Raw genomic sequence first — 22,865 nt, 5'->3', positions numbered from 1 at the left:
CCACAGAACTGCCACTCACTGGATATTTTCTCTTTTTCTGACTATTTTTCTGTAAACCCTGGAGATGGTTGTGCCTGAAAATCCCAGTAGATCAGCAGTTTATGAAATACTCAGACCAGCCCATCTGGCACCAACAACCATGCCACGTTTAAAATCACTTAAATCACCTTTCTTCCCCATTCTGATGCTCAGTTTGAACTGCAGCAGATCGTCTTGACCACGTCTACATTGAGATGCTGCCATGTGATTGGTTGATCAGAAATTTGCGTTAACGAGCAGGTAGACATAATAAAGTCCTAATAAAGTGTACCTAATAAAGTGGCCGGCAAGTGTGTGTGTATAAATACATATATATATTATACATAAATTATATGAAAAACAGACACATAACATATATTTAGTAAAAAAGGAATATAAATGTACACAATAAGATATTTAATACGCCAAGACATAAATATATTTCATACATATACAACTTATGATTAAGCACATTCAAAGTTTGAATAGTCAGTAAGCTACATTAAAAAATATGTAAAAAATATTATGTAATAATAATATATATGTATAAAGGACACATAATAAAATATCCTCGCTAATCCACAACCAATCAATCCCAGTCAAAACACATCGAAGCTTCATTTGACTTCAAAAGTAAAACCTAGCCTTCATATTATCAATTTAAGAGTCACAAAACCAAATATCTGCATGCTTGCCTTTAAAACAAATCTATTAAAATCAGAATATTGCAATACCTGTCAGCTGCGGTTGAACAATCTACTGTGCGGCATCTCAGCGAACATAGTAAGACTGCAGGAGACGAGCGGCGCTATTTTAGGAGGCGGCAGTGACGTGTGAGCTCACAAAAGCCGTCGTCTGTTTGAACTACGAGTCTATCAAATTTTAAACTATTCCAGTGGGACGAAAACACAGGATGAAATATTAAACCTCAAATTTAGGGCGTCATATTTGTAGGGAAGTGCTGTGAAGCAATAAGAACAGCAGTTTGACTTGCTGGGCATCAATGAAGGCTTCGGGAACATCGTGCTCACTTTATCTAATGTATAGTGTACAAAACAAACTAACATAAATACAAAAATACCAAACCATTAATCATTATTATCATTAACATCAACAACATACGCTAATCTTTACTTTGCAGGCTGTATTTGTAGACACAAGCTGAAACTTTAAAATGCAAATATCTTGTATCTCAAAATAACACACTCACTAGAGACAGTGTAGCTGTCAAAAGGCATTTAACAGCATCATTTATTTATTATAATACAATATTGCCAAACTATGGGTGTTATCAACTGTATTCAGTATATTCTGCATATTTAACATTGTATGACCTAGCAACCACCTAGCAACCACTCAGAACACATTAACAACCACCTATTGTAGCAACCACTCACCCTAGCAACCATCTAGAAACCACTTAGGCCTCTAGGATGCACAATCTCTATTTATTTTTTTAGCTCCAATTCTTTTAGGTTCTTCCCATTCCTGTGGGTCATTATCGTGTGTTAATATTAATATTATAATATTAATATTATAAAAATGATTACATTTATATTTTAAGCAATAAAGTTTTATATAGATACATATACATAGACATACACACTCACTGGCCACTTTATTAGGTACATCTTACTAGTACCGGGTTGGATCCCCTTTTGCCTTCAGAACTGCCTTAATACTTTGTGGCATAGACTCAACAAGGCGCTGGAATTATTCCTCTGAGATTTTGAACCATATTGACATGATAGCATTACTATCAATACTACAGTTGCTGCAGATTTGTCGACTGTACATCCATAATGCTAATCTCCCGTTCCACCTCAACCCAAAGGTGCTCTATTAAATTGAGTTCTGGTGACTGTGGAGGCCATTTGAGTACAGTAAACTCATTGTCATGTTCAAGAAATCAGTCTGAGATTATTCATGCTTTATCACATGGTGCATTATCCTGCTGGAAGAGCCATCAGAAGATGGGTACACTGAGGTCTTAAAGGGAGGGACATGGTCTGCAATAATATTCAGGTAGGCTGTGCCGCTCAATTAGTACTAATGGCCCAAAGTGGGCTAAAAAAAATACCCCCCACACCATAACACCACCACCACCAGCCTGGACCATTGATACAAGGCAGGATGGATCCATGCTTTCATGTTGTTGATGCCAAATTCTGACCCTACCATCCGAATGTTGCAGCAGAAATCAAGAATCATCAGACCAGGCAACGTTTCTCCAATCTTCTATTGTCAAATTTTGATGAGCCTGTGTGAATTGTAGCCTCAGTTTCCTGTTCTTAGCTGACAGGAATGGCACCCTTCTGCTGGTCTTCTGCTGCTGTAGCCCATCTGTCTCAAATTTAGACGTGTTGTGTGTTCAGAGATGCTTTTCTGCATACCTCAGTTATAACGAGTGCTTATTTGAGTTACGGTTGCCTTTCTATCAGCTGGAACCAGTCTGGCCATTCTCCTCTGACCTCGGGCATTAACAAGGCATTTGCGCCCACAGAACTGCCGCTCACTGGATATCTTCTCTTTTTCAGACCATTCTCTGTAAACCCTTTAGATGGTTGTGCGTGAAAATCCCAGAAGATCAGCAGCTTCTGAAATACTCAAACCAGCCCGTCTGGCACCAACAACTATGCCACGTTTAATGTCACTTAAATCACCTTTCTTCTCCATTCTGATGCTCAGTTTGAACTGCAGCAGATCGTCTTGACCATGTCTACATGTCTAAATGCATTGAGTTGCTGCCATGTGATTGACTGATTAGAATTTTGCAATGCAATTTGAAAATGTTCTACACTTTGTAAGCAAATGATTATAAAATGAGTATTTCACTAATAATTCAAATATTTACATTTCCAGATTTGCCAAAATAAAAGCTTTTTAACACTCGCAAGGGAGGAGATTAACATTAGCATTGTAATTTTGCTATAAAACACATATTTATTAGGCAAAATAATCTTTTAAATTACATTTATTTACAGTGCAAGAATTGTAAAATTATAATATATTACTATCTCAGACAAAAATATAATAATTAGTATTATAATGAATATTATTGATGAATATATAGTCAAATTATAACATATTAGTAAAAAGTTTTAAGACTATCTACAAGTGCAAACATATGAGGAATGTAAATGAGGAAGTAGTATGTCGGAAAGGAAGTAGTAGTATGGAAACTCTTCTGGTGGACACTCAAAAGTATGAACTTTTTCTTTACAAAAAAAAAGTATGATACTTTAAGGACGTAATGTAAGTAGGTGAATTGAATAAGAGCAATTCATTTCATAAAACTACCACAACAAACTTTTGCACTGCAAACAATATTTCACCAAGACTGCTAGGCTAGGCTAATGGAAAAGATGCGTTCAAATCATAACCTCTACTTTTTTTTTTTTTAGCTCCGATTATTTTGGGTTTTTCCCATTCCTGTGGGATATTATTGTGTTTAACTGAAGAAATTCTCATAGATTTTTACTATATAATTCATAACGCAAGTGGTTTCATAAGAACTAGCAGAGGATTCATGACAGACAAGAGGAAACAAGCTTAGCCAATTAGCCAGAACCAGGACACACATCTGCAGCTAACAAATCACAGCATTACGCAATTAAGGGTAAATTTCTCCTTAAAGTGGCTTTGAGGCCATGTGTTCTTCACTGATGCCGTCAGCCGAGTGCTGTCAGCGCATGGTTTGTGCCTAAATTCCAATCAACCGCATCCAAAGCAATCCCAGAAAGCATCTCTTAAACAATGCACAAAGAAAAACAACTGCTCTTCTCATCAACCACAACAATGAGATGAGAGGGAACAAAAATCCATACAGGGAGAAGCATCTAGTGAATAATTGCTGAGCAGAGGATGATGGGAGACATGATCAGACGTTACATAAGCCAGATCCGTTTGTAGGACAAATCAATCAGTCTCTCTAAAGCGTAATTATATCATCGCTTACACAACACAGGATTTGGGTTAGAATTATGTGTGAAACGACACTCTTTTTTGAACACCATCAGGAAATGTCAGATGAATTATTTATAGCGAGTGTTGAAAGTTACAGAAAAAAATGTTTACAGACTTTTATGAGCTGTATTCGTAGGGTTTACAGTAAAACACGTACCTGTAACAGCGTCTGAAGCAGATGAAGATCATCCCAGAGCAGCAGATGGAAGAAAACAGAATAGAAATGCATTTAGAAATAATTATAGAATTTATTGTATCAAGACATATGACGTTTAAATGCTTTGAATTTAGTGCTGCTTACTGTAAAAGCAAGTTTAGTGATGTACATTAATTATAAATAAGTTTATTGTGTTTTTGCCAGTTAGCCAATCAATAATTGAAGTCTTGATTTTTTGTTTATTGTGCTTTGACATATCAAAAAAGGTGTGAATTAATTAAATAAAAATGTTTATTGCACCTCATTTTTCACTGCACTGTTTTGGTTTTTCACATTTAGAAGATTTGCAGAAGATTGTTTTTCTTTTATGATTATATAATTACAGTATTTCACACGGATTACACATTTTCTGTCAAAATAAAAGTTCTTCCAAAATAAAAGTAGTTTAACTTAACTTTTGTATGCCAAGATATCAAGCCAGACGTTTTACAAAACATTGTTAAATACATTATTAATTTTTTTTATTATGTCACCTATCTAAGTTTTAGGAACAACAAATAATAACTCTACTTCTAGTTGATCAAAATAACTTATTAATAAAGTCATCTGGAATGGCAAAGAAAGCGTTCTTGCAGGACTCCCAGAGTTCATCAAGATTCTTTGGATTCATCTTCAATGCCTCTTCCTTTATCTTACTCCAGACATGCTCAATAATGTTCATGTCTGGTGACTGGGCTGGCCAATCCTGGAGCACCTTGACCTTCTTTGCTTTGAGGAACTTGAGGCTGAAGTACGAGAAGGAGTGCTATCCTGCTGAAGAATTTCCCCTCTCCTGTGGTTTGAAACGTAATGGACAGCAAAAATGTCTTGATACCTCAGGTTGTGTTGATGCTGCCATCCACTCTGCAGATCTCTCGCACACCCCATACTGAATGTAACCTCAAATCATGATTTTTCCTTCACCAAACTTGACTGATTTCTGTGAGAATCTTGGGTCCATGTGGGTTCCAATAGGTCTTCTGCAGTATTCGTGATGCAGTTCAACAGATTATTCATCAGAAGAATCGACCTTCTGCCACTTTTCCAAATGATCAACTAGAAGTCAAGTTATTATTTATTGCTTCTACAACAGGGATGGACGACAAGACTTTACTTGCATTACTTACATTAAAATATTTCAATATTAGTTCTGCCAAAATAAAAGCTTTTGAACACTTGCAAGGGAAGAGATTAACATTAGCATTGTAATTCTACTATAAAATAGTATATTTATTTATTGAGCAATATTTAATTTTACATTACATTTATTTACAGTGCAATTATAATATATTACTATCTTAGACAATAATAATAATATTACAATATTAACAATATTATTATTATTAATGAATACATGGTAAAATTATAACATCTTTGTAAAAAGTTTAAAAAGTATATACAACTGCAAATATAATGTAGAAATCTGAAAATATTTTTCTTTAAATGAATAGCTTGTCACATTGTGCATTTCAAAACAACACAAAGCACTGCGTTCACAAGCGCAGATTATAAACCTGTTTTAAAATTAAGAGCTTAATTTTACATGCAATAGGAACTAAATGAGTGCTAGTTATGCTTTGATCATTTGCAAAATAAACAAAAAAATGTTTTTGCAAAAATAATTACAATATTTGAGTTTTAATACACGTTTTGTTTTAAAATAAAGGTCTATACTGCCAAAATAAAAGTCTCTAAAGTCCTGAGTGTCCATGAGCAAATATACTGCATGTGTATATATATATATATGTGTGTGTGTGTGTGTGTGTGTGTGTGTGTGTGTGTGTGTGTGTGTGTGTATATATATATATATGTTTGTGTGTGTGTGTGTGTGTGTGTGTGTGTGTGTGTGTGTGTGTGTGTGTGTGTGTGTGTGTGTGTGTGTGTGTATATATATATATAGTTGCAAAAAAAGGTGACAAACTAGTATCAGAAGTTGTCACAAAACACAAGTAGAGCTGTCAGATCTTTTGCGGAGAATCTTCTAAAGCAACTATTTTCTGTTCGCCCAAAATATCTCCATGCCTGCCTTCTCAACATCTTTAAAAACGGGAACATTTGAAGACAGAAGAGAAAAACAAAAGCACAAACGCTGAAGCAAACTGAGAATGTGTCTTAAAATAACTCCAGGATTTTTTGAAACACCATCAAGTCCACATTCTGTCTTCCTTTTAATGCTTCAAAAAAGAAAACGACAAGGTTAAGAAAACTACGCTGGACAGACTATCTATTTTATTTCTTCAATTTTAACTCAGTTTTGCCATTATAAGGATTTAAAGGGATAGTTCACTCATTTTTTTATTTCTAAACATTTATGTAATTTTTAACTTCTGCTGAACACAAAATAAAAAGAATCTCTCTCTCTCTCTCTCTCTCTCTCTCTCTCTCTCTCTCTCTCTCTCTCTCTCTCTCTCTCTCTCTCTCTCACACACACACACACACACACACACGTAGGTATTCACCATGCAAAAGTTAATGCCGGATCCATTAAAATAAATACTAGAACACAAAACACAAATATCTGACATTTTCCGGAACAGAATCAGACTCAAATTAAGCACTGGAAACACCCATACACACTCATACACTCATACACTCACACTTACACACACACACACACTACGGCCAATTTAGTTTATTTAATCTATAGCGCATGTCTTTGGACTGTGGGGGAAACTGGAGCACCCAGAGGAAACCCACTCAAACACGAGGAGAACATGCAAACTCCACACAGAAATTCCAACTGAGCTGGGGTTCGAACTAGCGATCTTCTTGCTCTGAGGTGACAGTGCTAACCACTGAGCCACCGTGCCACCTCTTTTCAAAAATAATGTATTCAAATTAAGTGAGATTTTCCTTCAAATAAATGAAATAATCTTCCAATAGGGTAAGCAAGATAAATGTATTTCAAAACCAAAAACAAGTTTATTTTACTCACTCGATTGGTTGATTAATTAGCTTGTTTTAAGGCAAACCTTGCTTAACATATTAACTTGTCTAGAAGATGCTTCTTGATTTAAGAAACTTTTAGATATTTAGACTAGAATTGAGACAACGAGAAATGCCTGTGTGTGTGTTCTTACCCGCTGCTGGATGGTGGCGTGTTTGTGCTCCATTTCTCTCTTCTCCATGGCTGAATCAATCACCAGCTGATCCAGCTATGACCAACAGTTTGGAAAGAAAACATGATGGTGTTGGTTATCAGTCTGTCTGTCTGTGTTTACTGGCACTGCAGATGTGATGGTCAGTTTGGTACTGATGTTAGTGATGTAACCTAGCCAGTCGATCAACTAATTAGACAGAAATCTGATCAGCTCAGGCTCTGGTTGGTCCAGGGGTAAATGTGTTTTACAGCCTGAACATATACAGCAGTTTTTGATGTAGAGTTGAAGTCAGAATTATTAATCCTTCTGAATAATTAGCCCCCCTCAATATTTTTTCTCCCAATTTGTTTACACATTTCTCAATCATAACAGTTTTAATAACTCATTTCTTTTATCTTTGCCATGATGACAGTAAATAATATTTGACTAGATATTTTTTTAAGATACTAGTATTCAGCTTAAAGTGACATTTAAAGGCTTAACTAGGTTAATTAGGCAAGTTAGGGTAATTAGGCAAATCATTAATATATAACGATGGTTTGTTCTGTGTAGACAATAGAAAAAACATATTAAGAGGGCTAATAATATGGACCATAAAATGTTTTTAAAAAAATGAAAAACTGCTTTTATTCTAGCTGAAATAAAACAAGTAAGACTTTCTCCAGAAGAAAAAATATTATCGGAAATACTGTGAAAAATTCCTTGCTCTGTTAAACATCATTTGGGAAATATTTGATTTAATAATTCACAGGAGGGCTAATCATTTTGACTTCAACTGTACATACCATGGTGTTTTATTATTTTAAAGCTAGGTCATTTTTCATCCTTTGTTTGAATGCTAGCAAATTTGTTCAGGTTGTTCAGGTTTCTTCTTTTGGATTAAATAGCTTCAATATAAAAAAATGGTTTTAAAATGTTTCATACTTTTTATTTTGTTCAGCTCATTCTCACTTTATGTTTGTGTGTATTTAATCAATAAAATTCAGACACATTTTAATAATGTTTGAGGTAAATAAAAAGCAATTTATGCTGTATAAGAATGTTTATATACTTAACATGGAATTTTAAACAGTTTTATAAACCTTTTAAACATTCCTATTTGACATTAGATACTGTAGAATAAATGGACCAAAACAGTGTTATAATAAACATATAAAACCGATAACTATAAAAGACCTATTATAATATACTTATAAAATGTCATATAAACATGTCATACATATATCATGCATACATTTTGATACAAAATATGTATAAACAACTATTTTGATACTTATTTTGACTTATATGTATCGAAAAATGTATTTTTAACCTGATGAATGAATTTGTTTATTAAAATTATTTACTTATTTATTTAAATTCATATTTTTTTTGTGGTATTCTTACTTTGCTAAACTTTATGAATTAATTTATATATATTTTTTTTATTTATTATATATTTATGTATTTCACATATCATTTATCACATATAATATAAAGTTTATTAACGAACGAACGAACGAACGAATTCCTGATCTAATAACAAGCATTGCTCACCTCAGCAGCCAGATTCTTCATGTATGGGTCAATCTCATCCAGGAGGTTATAGCCCTGTTGATAGAGCGAATACTGCGCATGCATGAAGGACAACATCTGTAGAAGTAGTGGTAGAAGAAGAAGAAGAAGAAGAAGAAGAAGAAGAAGAAGAAGAAGAAGAAGAAGAAGAAGAAGAAGACCCATAAAGATGATGCAGAGCCCAGAAAATACACAAACTCTACATTTACTGTCCATAAACCATCAGTAATACTCACCGCATCCAAGATCTCAAACTTCTTTTTGGCTTGAAGGACATTGATCTGTGTGGGGAATAAAAAAGGATTTCTATAAAACACTACTACATGTTCACATACTCAGATAACAGTATTTTAACATCATTGAGATACTATTGTAGTTTTTATTATTAAGTTTGAATTAAAGGCTTTACTGTTGTTGATGTTTTCATTTTATGCATTTATGTATTTCATTTATTATTTTATTAGGTTAAAGTGATTTTGTTGTGAATGTATTAGTTTTTTTTTTGTTTTAATTTTAAGATTTATTGTCATTTTAATGCATGAAGGGCAATAAATATCTAAAATAAAAAGCTATTTTTTGTTATATAGATTTTAAGTTTAAAAAAAAAGGTTTTATTTAATTTATACAACCTGTTATAAGTTATATGGAATTCATAAATTTGGTTAAAATTAGTTTTTTCTGCTTAATATTTTAGACAAAAAGGATTTTGATCATACATACAGTGCTCAGCATAAACGAATAGGCAAGGCAAGGCAAGTTTATTTATATAGCATATTTCATACACAGTGGCAATTCAAAGTGCTTTACATAAACAGGAATAAAAGAGACAAGCGTATAAGATAATAAAAACAAATAATAAGAATGGTAAAAAAAATAAATATAAATAAATAGGCATAAAAATAGATAGAATGTGTTATAAAAGAATGAAAAAGAAGAGAAAAACATAATAGTGCGATCTGTCGGAAGTACACACCTCCCAGATCTGTCTTTTAAATTCATATTTTCTATTGGGATGCTAATATTATATTTGTGTATAAATAATAAATTAGTCAGTTCCGAAGCTAAATCTGGAGCTTATCAAAAAAAAAAAATCATAGTCCAAATTTTAGCACACCAAAGTTAATGTTAGGGAAAAATCTTAAACAAAAATAAAATAAAAAAGGAAAACAAAATCAAGAGAAACAAAAACATATTGAACGTTTAACTGAAATTTTGTAGTTTGTAATTTTTTTGCAATATTTAGTTTGAATTTAAAAGTATTCTCTTTCTATACCTAAAGATGTTTGGTGACTAAACTCTTATTTTAATGAATATAACCAATTTCAAGAGTTCACACTTAGCTGATGATTCATCTAAAGCTTATTTGGCATGCTGTCCCGGGAGAGAGCCCCGAGTTCAAGGGATCCTCGAGCTCGGGGCTTCCTCCCGTTTGCAGAGCGAGAGGGGAGCCTGAGCTCAGTGGATCTCAGAACTCCCCATCTGCAGTAGCTAAGGGAACACGTGAGGAAAAAAGGGGGCTAGACAAATGCTTGATTGTTATGCATGATGTATATATTTGAATGGTGGGAGGAAACCGGAGAACCTAGGGAAAACCCACGCGGACAAGGGGAGAATATACGAACTCCTCACAGAAACACCTACCGACCTGGCAGGACCAGGGCTGGCAGTGTTCTTGCTGTGGGGCTAACAGTGCTAACCACTGGGTCTCCGTGCCGCCCGATCTATAGTGAAGGAGGAGAATGGGGAGGAAGGGGGGTTTCTTCCAAACCAAGATAAAGTGGACTGAAAACTGTGGTTATTTATAGTAGCTTATGGCTCATATGATTGGATGATACTGATTAGCTTAATACGAGACCGGCTGTGATAAATCATAAGCATGTGATCCTCTCGAAATTAGTTTATAAATAAACCTCACTTAGTAAAACCATTTTGTTTAAATTCACCAACATATATGATCTTCATTGAAAAATGAATACAAATATTAATTTTCAAAATGGGATGTATTAATTTACGCTGTGCTCTAATTTTAGCGTTAGGCACAGTAAGTCTCAGTGAGCATCAACAAAATGATTAAAAGTGCTAAATCTTCCAGACCTGCAGCACATAGTCGAGAGCGAGGTGTCTGAAGCACTTGCGGGTGAAGTTGAGTGTGCTGGTGGCTTCCTCTACCTCGTGCGGTTTGTTTCGAGGAGCCTGTGCGTTTTTCACCTGCGCGATCTCCAGATCCTCACGCACCTTATCAAACTGCTTCTTTGTGTCCTTGAATTTACGCACGTCTCTGAAAACACAGATACATGTTCGTTAGATGGGACCTTCGTTAGATTATAGAGCCCTATACACTGAATCACATCCCCCAACATCAACACTGAACTGAATCATCCAGGGGCGTAGAATTTGCATGGACTGAGGGAACGTGTCCCCACCAATATCCACCGACTGCAGGAGAATTTTTGGTCACACTTTATTTTGATGGTCCGTTTGTTGAATTTAAGTTACATTGCATCTACAAGCCAACTAATTCTCATTAGATTATAAGTAGACTGTTAGGTTGGGGTTAGGGTTCGGCTGGGATTAGTGTAAATTGACATGTACTTGCAAAGTTTCTTATGGTCAGTTTAATGTCTGTTGATACCGCTCTTTCAACAGATTAAGCAGAGAGTCTACTGATACTCAAATGGACCATCAAAATAAAGTGTCACTGAAATTTCCTGTGCAAAGACACACATACACAAGCGAGGACGGCGGCAGCAAAACAAGAAAAGAAAATAGACATAAGGAGAAGTCACATAAACTCAAGTTTGTTACTGAATGAGTCCATCATGATAATGGTAACGTTAATGCTAGTGTTTTCCCCCCGCTCTAATGCATATTCTAATGCTGGAGCGGGCTGATATCTATTTTTACAGTCTATGGCTGATATAGTCAGCCCTGAAATCTAACTGCAGAATAAACAGCTGTGATACCTATAAATTCCCCTAATCTCTCAAAGTAGCAGGTCGAAATTTGGTTGAAACTATTTGTCAGAAAAACTACAGCCATCTTTTATTAATACTGATATATGAGACATGTTTCATTTGCACTATGGCCTAGGGCTGGGCTGATAAAAGATATTATATCGAATTGTGGTAAAATGTATGTCAATAACAATGACAAACTCTGGAATTTTTTATTCTATATTGATCTAAGAGCCAATCACACAGCAGAAATATGCAACAAAGGGAATCTAAAAGTCTGTTGATATTAGAGATGTACCGAATTTTCGACCACTGAAAATTTATCGGCCAGAAATGTTATGCCAATTAATGGATCCTCTAATTTTTTGTGGCTTCAGTCATTGTTGAGGCACTCTTTTAAATCTGGAATCATTAACAACTGTTACGCCCTGAGACGTATCTTTTGGTGTGCACAATGTGCTTTTGTGTTTCTCTCTCTCTCTCTCTCTCTCTGTGTCTCTCTCGCTCCCTGCAGGTAACTGTGTCCACCTGGTTGTGATCATTGGATCTTTCCAGTGATTGGATGTTGGGAGAGGAGAGAGAGTATTTAACCTGATCTACACTTCAAACCACTGTTGGTGGTGGCTAGATCGTGCAGTGGCTGAACTTTTCTCCACATACAGACCTGGTGTTTGTTAGAGCTTTCAAGATTTGATTTGACTTCAATATTTACAGTGTGATGAAGCTATTTAAGTCAGACTTTACTTTCAGTGATCGTCTTGTTAAGATCTAATAATTTACCCAAAGAGAAGCGAGTCTGGTGGATTTGTTTGTTTGTTTATTTTCAAGGTTTAGAAGGAAGGTGGGTGCCATTTTGATTTTGAATCAGTTTTCTCCTGTTTATGTTGTTTATGATATCAAAATATATATATCGTTCAATATGGAAAATAATTATCGAGATTGCATTTTTGCCATATCGCCCAACCCTACTATGGCTAAAATAAACAGAAGCCTTTCTCAAACTTTCTATTTATCAGTTAATAAACATTCATTACACTATTTAATAAATTAATTTAATGAATTGTATGAAGAACGGATTAATTAAATAAATTGAATAGCATTGCTAGTAATAATGTAAAGGGATTTTGCAGCATATTAAAACATATTGTTTTTTTTGGGGGGGGGGGGGGGTACAAAGGGACAAAGAGGAAGAGAAAATGAATGAATGTTTTGGGGGGTTGGTCCCCACCAATGTCAACAGCAAACCTACGCCCTTGTAATCATCAATAAACAAACTAAAACAAAAATTGAAATCAGAAATGCGAGCCTCGGCCTACGTTACTGGGTTAGGTTTTCTCATACATGGCATTTCTCGTAAATCCACAAAAGGTCGCTGTCTACATTTTTGCGAATCTTAAATATGTTACTGGGCCACCTTTTAGCATTGTACATGCCGTTTACACGTCCATCGCTTTTTTTTTATTTTGGTTTTGTTTTGTTCTTTGCCGGACTCAAACTTCAGTCCGCTCTGCAACCCAAGTCTGATGCTGTACAAGGCGAGCTCCCGAGCAAACTGATCTTCCCAGAAAAGTCGTGGAAAGAAATAGAAGTTGCCAGTAGCATCAAACATCCCCACTTAGCTTTCGTTTTACTCACAAAATGCAGCCGAACATATTCCATGGCACATATTAGCAGTTTATCAAATATATAACCCTAGAAACATATCCCCAGTGAGTCCACTGACCTAAACCCAACCAATAGTGTTTTCAAAGGCAAATGTAAGAGAAAAATATACTGCAACTGCAAAGTTCTACCTTGATTTTGCATTGCTTTATTCTAATTTGTGGAACAGCGCTTCACCCAACTTCAACCGAGCAAACTGACCACAACAGAAAAGTTGTACATATGGAGATAGATAGGTGCAGCTAACAGATTTGATTACAAGTCATCATTAAGTTGCTCAGTATGTAAATAATCCTTTATTCGTCAATAATATGTCCCTGTAAATATCATTAATTTTAAAGAGCCCATATTATGGGTTTTTGAAAATGCCCTTCCATGTAGTGTGTAACACAGCTCTAAGTGAAGTGAAATATCCAGCTAAGGCTTAAATCTGTAAGTGTACAGTGTTTAAAATTATTGATTCATCTAAAAAAGAGTCGACTCATAGTGCTTCAAACGAGTCGTCTTGATAACGAGTCATTAGGTGTTTCGCGATGACGCAGCTACGAAACACAAGTAGTTGGGCGCGCAAACCCGGGAGATTTGAAACCTGCGGCCCCGCCCACTAACAGAAAAAAAAGTCTCACACACACACAGAGACACAGAGACACACAGACACAGGTCGAATGAAGTCACGCTGTGCAGATGGATATTATGGACAGTCTAATCAAAGATGAAACATCAGCAATATAGCCCAGCCTTGAGCAGTTCTGAGTGCTTCTGAAAACTATATGCTTTTAAAGAAGACTTCATCAGTTTGTTAAAGGAAGGATCAGTATAGACTGTCAAAACATGGATCAGTGCATCATGGATCAGTTTCTACTCCCATTTCACCAGTGTAAGTAAGTGCGATTATAATTATTGCCTCGTTTACTCTAGCTTGCAAATTATGTATTTAGTTGTGCTTTGTTACTTGTAACTGCGTGTGCTGTATCAGGTTAACTCTTTATATTCTCATATCGCGTGTAAAGCCACGTTGAAAACGCGACGCGTGCCGCTTTGATTACGGATCGTCAGCTGTTTACACACATGCAACGGACAAGTTTCAAAATATTTCAGCTCAATATTATTGTCTCCTCGTGTGTGTAACGCACGGGTATTCGCGGATATAACTGAGCGCCGCTCCTCTATGGACGCGCCGGCCCTGTGTGTGTGTGTGTCTGTCTCCTCGTGTGTGTAACGCACGGGTATTCGCGGATATAACTGAGCGCCGCTCCTCTATGGACGCGCCGGCCCTGTGTGTGTGTGTGTGTGTGTGTGTCTGTCTCCTCGTGTGTGTAACGCACGGGTATTCGCGGATATAACTGAGCGCCGCTCCTCTATGGACGCGCCGGCCCTGTGTGTGTGTGTGTCTGTCTCCTCGTGTGTGTAACGCACGGGTATTCGCGGATATAACTGAGCGCCGCTCCTCTATGGACGCGCCGGCCCTGTGTGTGTGTGTGTGTGTGTGTGTCTGTCTCCTCGTGTGTGTAACGCACGGGTATTCGCGGATATAACTGAGCGCCGCTCCTCTATGGACGCACCGGCCCTGTGTGTGTGTAACGCACGGGTATTCGGGGATATAACTGAGCGCCGCTCCTCTAAGGACGTGCCGGCCCTCTGTGTGTGTGTGTGTGTGTGTGTGTGTCTCCTCGTGTGTGTAACGCACGGGTATTCGCGTATATAACTGAGCACCGCGCCCTCTCTATTCAGCCGGTCCTCCATAGACGCGCAGGCCCTGTGTGTGTGTGTGTGTGAAAAGAGCAAGAAGACTGTGACAGCCTAGATCTCCTCGCCAGTTCTTGGACTTTTTGCTCAATAAAATAGTTAGTCGTCAGTATTTTCTAGTCCATCGTCTGTGTTTACATTCACCCACTGGCAGCCAAAATCCACTATGAAGCGCGTGTGCACTGTGACTACTTTTATATTGTAGATTAGCAGCTGGGCATTTCACTCTGTCTCACGCTGAAGCCTTGTCTGTGTCGACCAATCGCAGCAGGCTGTCATCGGTCCAATCAGCGCAGATTAGCTTCGCGCTGAGGAGGGGTTTGGGAACAAATGAATCACTGAACGATTCATATGGGAGTCAGTGGGATAATTAGGTAAAAATAAATGCATATTATAAGACCATCAAAGTGTTTTTTGACCTTGCATGCATATTAGACTGTTGTTGGAGACCCTTACAACCTAAATATGACCCTATTTCATGTATAATATGGGCTCTTTAAAAGGAACAAAAATGGTTGTCGTCATACTGCCCCCTAGTGTTCATTTTACCTAGAAGCTGCAGTCAAACCTATTTTTAAATACATTTTTGATGTTTCATTAAAAAACATAGGCTAAAGCACGTATTTCCAATGAGCCTGTGTAGCGAACTGAATGTGTCTAATAACAGAACTTGTTTCACAATCATGAAATTTCATTCCTTGATTTTGATTATTGCCTGTTTTATTTGTAAAACTGCTTTATATAAAGGAATAAAACACTATACACATGAAACTATGGACTTGACTCGAGATGGATTTTAATATGATAACAATATGATATACTGATCTCACTGGGATTTTCATTTTTTTGGGGAACTATTCCTATTCCAGAAGCTTGGGATTCCTGAGACGCAGTTTTAACCCAATATCTCTAAAATAATGATATTACCATCTTAAATGGCACACGCCAGATCTGATAAAACCTCTATATAGTGGTGATCTCCCTGAAATGTCTTTGGTTTTATCAAATAAATCTTCCGCACGTATCAGTGATCACCTGTGATAAATGTATAAGAAGGAATCCCATTATCCTCCATGAGGACACATCAATTATAAATGAGCTCAGAAAGTCAGATCATTATTTATGGTCAACCTGCAGGAAGGGTGGCGTTGAAAAATCCCTCCACGAAGGCTGTGTGTGTGAACGCTTTCATATTGTAAGTAAAATCAAAAACTTATCAGAGTGAAATTTTAAGTATCTTACTTTAATGTTTTTAATAAAAAAAGAAAGATATTTAATTAGAATTGTTTGCTTTATTAAAAGCCCACATCACATCTCCTGCATTTGAGTCTTCGCCTTTTAATCTCACAAAACCTGATGACGAGAATTTGATCACAACAATAGTAATTCTAGATTATGTATTAGCAAAGAAAACCAGAAGTTCAACAAACTAAATAAATACATGAGCACACATGCATATACTTATACAGTTGAAGAAAATATCATTAACGCTCCTGTAAAAAGTAATTATTTTTTAAACATTTCCCAATTGGTGTTTAACAAGGCAATGATATTTTTCACAGTGTTTCCAATTATATATACAGACTATATATTAGATTATTATTTTTTTTATTTATAAATATATTTATAAAATATTTATAAACAGCAAAATCTGTTATAAATATAAGGGTAAGTGATATTTCTGTTTGACTATTGTGTATTAAAATGTAGTCCGGTAAACTCACTCTTTCACAAAGTTGTGCAGCTGCTGCTTGACCGATCTCTGTGCTTGATCAAACAGTATCTGAAACACAAAATAAACATCAACATGAAGAAATGTTTATACCGCATGACATCTGAATATCTCTTTATTAGGCTTTATAAATAAATATATGAGGAAAAAAAAAACACAAGCCTATTTTCAGAGAAACACAGCTCAAGATAAGCTTATAATGAAGCGTTCAATAGGAAATGTCATTCAGTGGATATCCTCTATTAGTCCCGGAACAGCTTTCTCATCATCAAATCACTGCCCTAAGATTAAGGATTAAGTAAGGACTATTAGTTTAGACTATTTCCATTAAAACCAACTAAAATTTTTAGTTTAAACTTTGTATAACTAAAAAAATTGTTAAAAACTGATTAAGTTATTAAAATAAGTTACATACACACACACACACACACACACACACACACACACACACACACACACATATATATATATACACATTTATGGTAAATTATGTAAAAAAAAAGCTTAAGAAAATAGATTTCAGTGAAACTGTAAAGTTTTTTTATTGTTTTGTTTGTTTTCTCAGTGCAGGAGAAGAAACAGTTTTTAAAAATATGTATTGTAATTCAAATATATACAGTGATAAGTTATTAAACAGCGACAAAAGACACACATAAGTCTATTTTGCATGTATTGCTTCTGTCAGACTGAAAAAACACTCATTAATAACATCTGAAAGTCTAAAATCTGTCTTGACTGCTGCATGTAATGCTATACTGTCAACCCTAGATGGCGCTCCTGCATGCGATTAATCAGCGCTGTACATATAAACCTTTGAGTACGACCTCTAAACACACATACACACACACATATTCATCATCATCATCCTCACAGCCTCATTGAGATTCAGTGTGAGTCTGAATCTGAGCTGACGGCGGATGCCAAGCTGCAGCGGCGGAGGGAAAATAGGTCAGTCGGGCAAACTGAGAAAGACACGAACAAATGAAACAGCAGGAAAAAATGGATGCAGGACACACTGCTTCAGTCACATCCACATCAGCACTAACCATCCCACAACCCTTCAGGTCTGTTCAACAGCTCTGAGATCGACTCAAACACGTTTATCTGTGATAGTCAGCATTTAGTAAAGGAGAGATACAGTATGGGCTGTAAAAATGCTACAATATGTAACCTACAGTAAGTTTCCTTAATATATACAGTCTTGTTTGACATTACTATGCTTCTTTGTTTTTACATCATCAGTGATGTACATTAGAGTTTAATTTAACATCTAATTTTGATAAATAATGCATTATTTGCATTCATTTATTCATGTGTGTTACCCTGATGATGTTTACTAGTGCATACTACTATATAGCATGTTCTCCCCATGTTGGCGTGGGTTTCCTCCGGGTTCTTCAGTCCAAAGACAAGCGCTATAGGTGAATTGACTCAACTAAAATGGCCGTAGTGTATGTGTATGGATGTTTCCCAGTACTGGGTTGTGGCTGGATGGGCATCTGATGTGTGAAACATGTGCTGGATAAGTGGTGGGTCATTCCGCTGTGGTGGCCCCTGATGAATAAACAGACTAAGCTGAAGGAAAATGAATGAATGCTTGTGGAAAAGAGCACTGGTTTGTCATATGACTTTCTCATCTTATGGTTTTATTTTTGTCAACGTAACAAAGGTAACTAGATGTTAGGACTTCAAAACATTGCTGTATATGAAATATGAAAGTTTACACGGGGAGTATATATATATATATATATATATATATATATATATATATATATACATATATATATATATATATATATATATATATATATATATATATATATATATATATATATATAAGGGCTGTCAAATGATAAAAACACAGGCATGTAAGTGCCATTTGAATTTCAAAACAATCAATGCCAATAACAAACAAAAATTATTTCCATGTTGGATTAAGTAGACTACAAACACACAAACACAAAGACAACGCGCGCAGTACAGCGCACCCGGTGAGCGAGGGATCCCTTCAGATTCATCAACACGCACGATCGTGTTCATCAAATTCGCCTAAACTAGGCGCTCTAAGGTATAGCTATATTGAACAAGCAAGAATTCTGACACTGCAATGTGAAACAGACGCTTTACAAAAGTTGCGTTTAGGAGGAAACACGTCAAACTTACTGAAACATTTGAGGGCTCATAGAAGCAACTTAAAGGCAGAGAAATGGACTGTCTTTGACAGCTTGCGACTTCATCTGGCACTTTCAGTGAGTACATTTACATGGACATCAATACTCCACTTTTATGATTAAGATAATACTGATTAAGAGTCTACCATGTAAGCAGCGATTTTTTCGACACCGAGTCCCGAAATGCGGAGGTTTTTCTTTCCGTTCAAATTCAAATCAAATTCCATTAAAACATCCTGAATGAAAATATGCTGAATGAGAGTGAACTGCAGTTAAAGTCTAAAGATTAAAAATGAAACACCCATAATTGCATGAAACTCTGGAGGAAACACAAGATAGCCCGGTGATGCGACATTAAATGTTTTATACTGAAACTTTCCTTCTAAAAGCGCATCCTTGGTCTTATCCAAATTTCTTTGCACGTTAAACACACATCGGCCACAACAGGAAATAAAAAAAGTGCAACTGCGTTATTTGCGTACATTTTTTTAACACGTTAAATATTTCAAATTAATCACATGCATTAACGCGCTAATTTTGACAGCCCTAATATATATATATATATATATATATATATATATATATATATATATATATATATATATATATATATATATATATATATAGTTGAAGTCAGAATTATTAGCTCCCCTGAATTATTAACCACACTGTTTATTTTTTCCCCAATTTCTGTTTCTAAACATAATAGTTTTAATAACTCATTTCTAATAACTGATTTATTTTATCTTTGTCATGATGACAGTAAATAATATTTTACTATTTAATATTTTATATTTAATAATTATTATTACAGAATTTATTTATGTATTGCATGAATAATACATATTCTATTAGTTTAATTAGGGGTTAATGTCAGTTATGTTAATTTAGATATTTTAAAAATTGGAAAAGGGTGGCATGATGACTTAGTGGTTAGCACTGTCACCTCACAGCAAGAAGATTGCTGGTTTGAGTCCCGGCTGTGCCAGTTGGGGTTTCTGTTTGGAGTTTGCATATTCTCCTCGTGTTCAGGTGGGTTTCCTCCGAGTGCTCCGGTTTCCCCCACAGTACAAAGACATGCACTATAGGTGAATTGGGTGAACTAAATTGGCCTTAGTGTATAAGTGCAAGAGTGTATGGGTGTTTCCCAGTACTTTGTTGCAGCTGGAAGGGCATCCGCCACGTAAAACATATGCTAGAATAGTTGGCAGTTCATTCCGCTGTGGCAACCCCTAATAAATAAGGGACTAAGCTGGAAGGAAAATGAATGAAAAATTGGAATATATATATATATATATGAATTTTTTTTATTTACTCTTTTTATTATAAAAAACAGAACTAAACATTGTTTTCCTTCCGTCATTATTACATTATTACATTATCATATTCCCATATTTTGCATATTGGTAGACTGTGTTTCTTCATCAGAACAGAGATGATGGAATTAACATCTGGACAGCACTGAAGAGACCTCAAGCCAATCTGGAAAAACTTCAGTGATGTAAAATGTTATCATAGCACATGAGCTGTTTGGGAAGTGATGTCATCATAAAACTTCCTTAACGGCATGATCCAATAACGGAAGTGTCTGGAAAGCGGGTGAAAGGATCTTGAGGGTTAATGAGGGGTAATCATGTTCATACAGATGGTCCTGCAGTAAATCTGGTGCACGGACTGAAGCCATGAGCCCGTGTGGTTTCTGGACATTTGGGCATTGTGGGTACAGTAACCTTTGGGTTTGGCTTTCATACTGTTAGTGAGATGCAGGGGAATTCAGGACATTATTGAGCATAACCACACACTCTTCACATTACAGATGCTCATCATAACGTCACAAGACACAGACTGCACATGAAAACAAGAGAAACCATTACTAAATAGTCGAATAACACCACTTTTAAAAGACTATCAACTATCAAAACAACTATAAATAATAATATTTTAGTAATAATTATATAACAAATACAATATATATTTAAATATTTGCATACAAATTACATTATAAATAAATACATTGTCTTATTTAAACAAAATGTAGTTAAAGATTTATTTTGCATTTAAGTATTTTATAAATATTTATATATTTTCTTATTTTAAACATATTTTTCTTAATGTATATAGTATATAGTTCTATGTAATATAAATTCAAAACTATATATAATTAATTATTTAAATAATATGTGCAGATATTGTGGTAATATATCTTAAATAATTCTTTATTTAAATGTGATGTCTAAATATAAATAAATAAATAAATAAATAAATAAATGTACTTTAAATTTAACATGAATGTACAAATATTCAAGAGTATGATTTTATCTAATATTAAATTGTATAAATGTCTTTATTTTGTATTTACTTCAGTTGTCAAAATTAAATTCAGCTTATATATGTATGATATATATGTATGAACAATGATGAAATATCTGTTATTAACAATATACAATTTTTTTTTCATTTTCACTGGTTATGTATGCTTTTATGACAATTTATTAAGATAATACATTTATAAACTGATACAGTAAATTTGATAATAATAATAATAATAAAAAAAATATATATATAAATAATATTTCTGACTACATATGTATATTGTATATAATATGTATAAATTAGAGATTATTAAACTATTAGAGATTTAAAGATACATTCTAAATTATTGATATTGTATTAATGTGTTAAATATAAAAAATGTATACAAATAAAATAATTTACAATTAAATTAAAACGTAAATAAATAAAAATTTATGTTGTCTTTAAACTATATATAATAATTCAATCTTATATGAATGTAATATATATATAATAAATAATAAAAAATTATACATATATATATATATATATATATATATATATATATATATATATATATATATATATATATATATATATACATATATTAGATTTGTTATTAATTATATAAATGTCTTTATTTTGTATTTAACTTTAGCTGTCAAAATTAATTCCAGAATATGTCTGAATTGTATGCATGTAACCATCTACACACTAGCACAATGGTGAAATATCAGTTATTAAACAATATGCAATCATTTTTGTTCCCCTTTTCACTGGTTAAGTATACTTTTATGACACTTTTACGTACAATATGTTTAAAAATAGATATATACAATGTAGTAAAAAAAAAAAAAAAAAAAAAAAAAAAAAAAATAATAATATATATATATATATATATATATATATATATATATATATATATATTCATTTATTCATTAATTTTCTTTTCGGCTTAGTCCCTTTATTAACCAGGGGTCACCACAGCGGAATGAACCGCCAACTTATCGAGCACATGTTTTACATGTTTAGAAATGTGCTAAAAAAAATCTTCTCTCCGCTAAACAGTAGTTGGGGGAAAAAATAAACAGGGGGGCTAATAATTCTGACTTCAACTGTACATGCACATCTAGTGTAAATAAACATATTACAATTAATGTGTTATTTAAATAATATATATTACTTTAATTATGAATTAATTTAATATGAATGTATCATTAATCTGCATTAAGTGTATGAATTTATGTATTTAATAGGAATTCAGGATATGTATTTATGTATGCATATAGATATCAATGCACTTCATAATTTCTCATAAATAATCACAAAATATCAGTTATTAAATAATAAATATGAAAGATTTTTCCCTTTTCACACAGTTCAAGTGTGTTTATGACTAGTATCTGTGAATGCGACCTCGCTCACACACATAACATTTCCGATTAAATACTCAATTAGCACTTGGCTTTGTCT

At 34.5% G+C, this 22,865-nt stretch overlaps 1 protein-coding gene across 3 annotated transcripts in view; it reads right to left on the bottom strand.

Annotated features, from left to right (window-relative positions):
- The window catches only part of acap3a (ArfGAP with coiled-coil, ankyrin repeat and PH domains 3a), a 159,935-nt gene that overhangs the window by 41,869 nt on the left and 95,201 nt on the right, over positions 1-22,865 (bottom strand). For all 3 annotated transcript variants that reach the window (XM_056448885.1, XM_056448886.1, XM_056448887.1), the window contains 6 exons: positions 16,922-16,980; positions 10,930-11,113; positions 9,072-9,116; positions 8,818-8,913; positions 7,261-7,335; positions 4,142-4,153 (listed from right to left, as the gene is read on the bottom strand). In XM_056448885.1, the coding sequence (XP_056304860.1) occupies positions 4,142-4,153; positions 7,261-7,335; positions 8,818-8,913; positions 9,072-9,116; positions 10,930-11,113; positions 16,922-16,980 (471 nt within the window). The remainder of the gene's footprint in view (positions 1-4,141; positions 4,154-7,260; positions 7,336-8,817; positions 8,914-9,071; positions 9,117-10,929; positions 11,114-16,921; positions 16,981-22,865) is intronic.

The sequence above is a fragment of the Danio aesculapii genome, chromosome 23, assembly GCF_903798145.1.
Source record: "Danio aesculapii chromosome 23, fDanAes4.1, whole genome shotgun sequence".
Lineage (NCBI taxonomy): Eukaryota > Metazoa > Chordata > Actinopteri > Cypriniformes > Danionidae > Danio > Danio aesculapii.
This window is presented reverse-complemented; position numbering and strand designations above follow the sequence as displayed.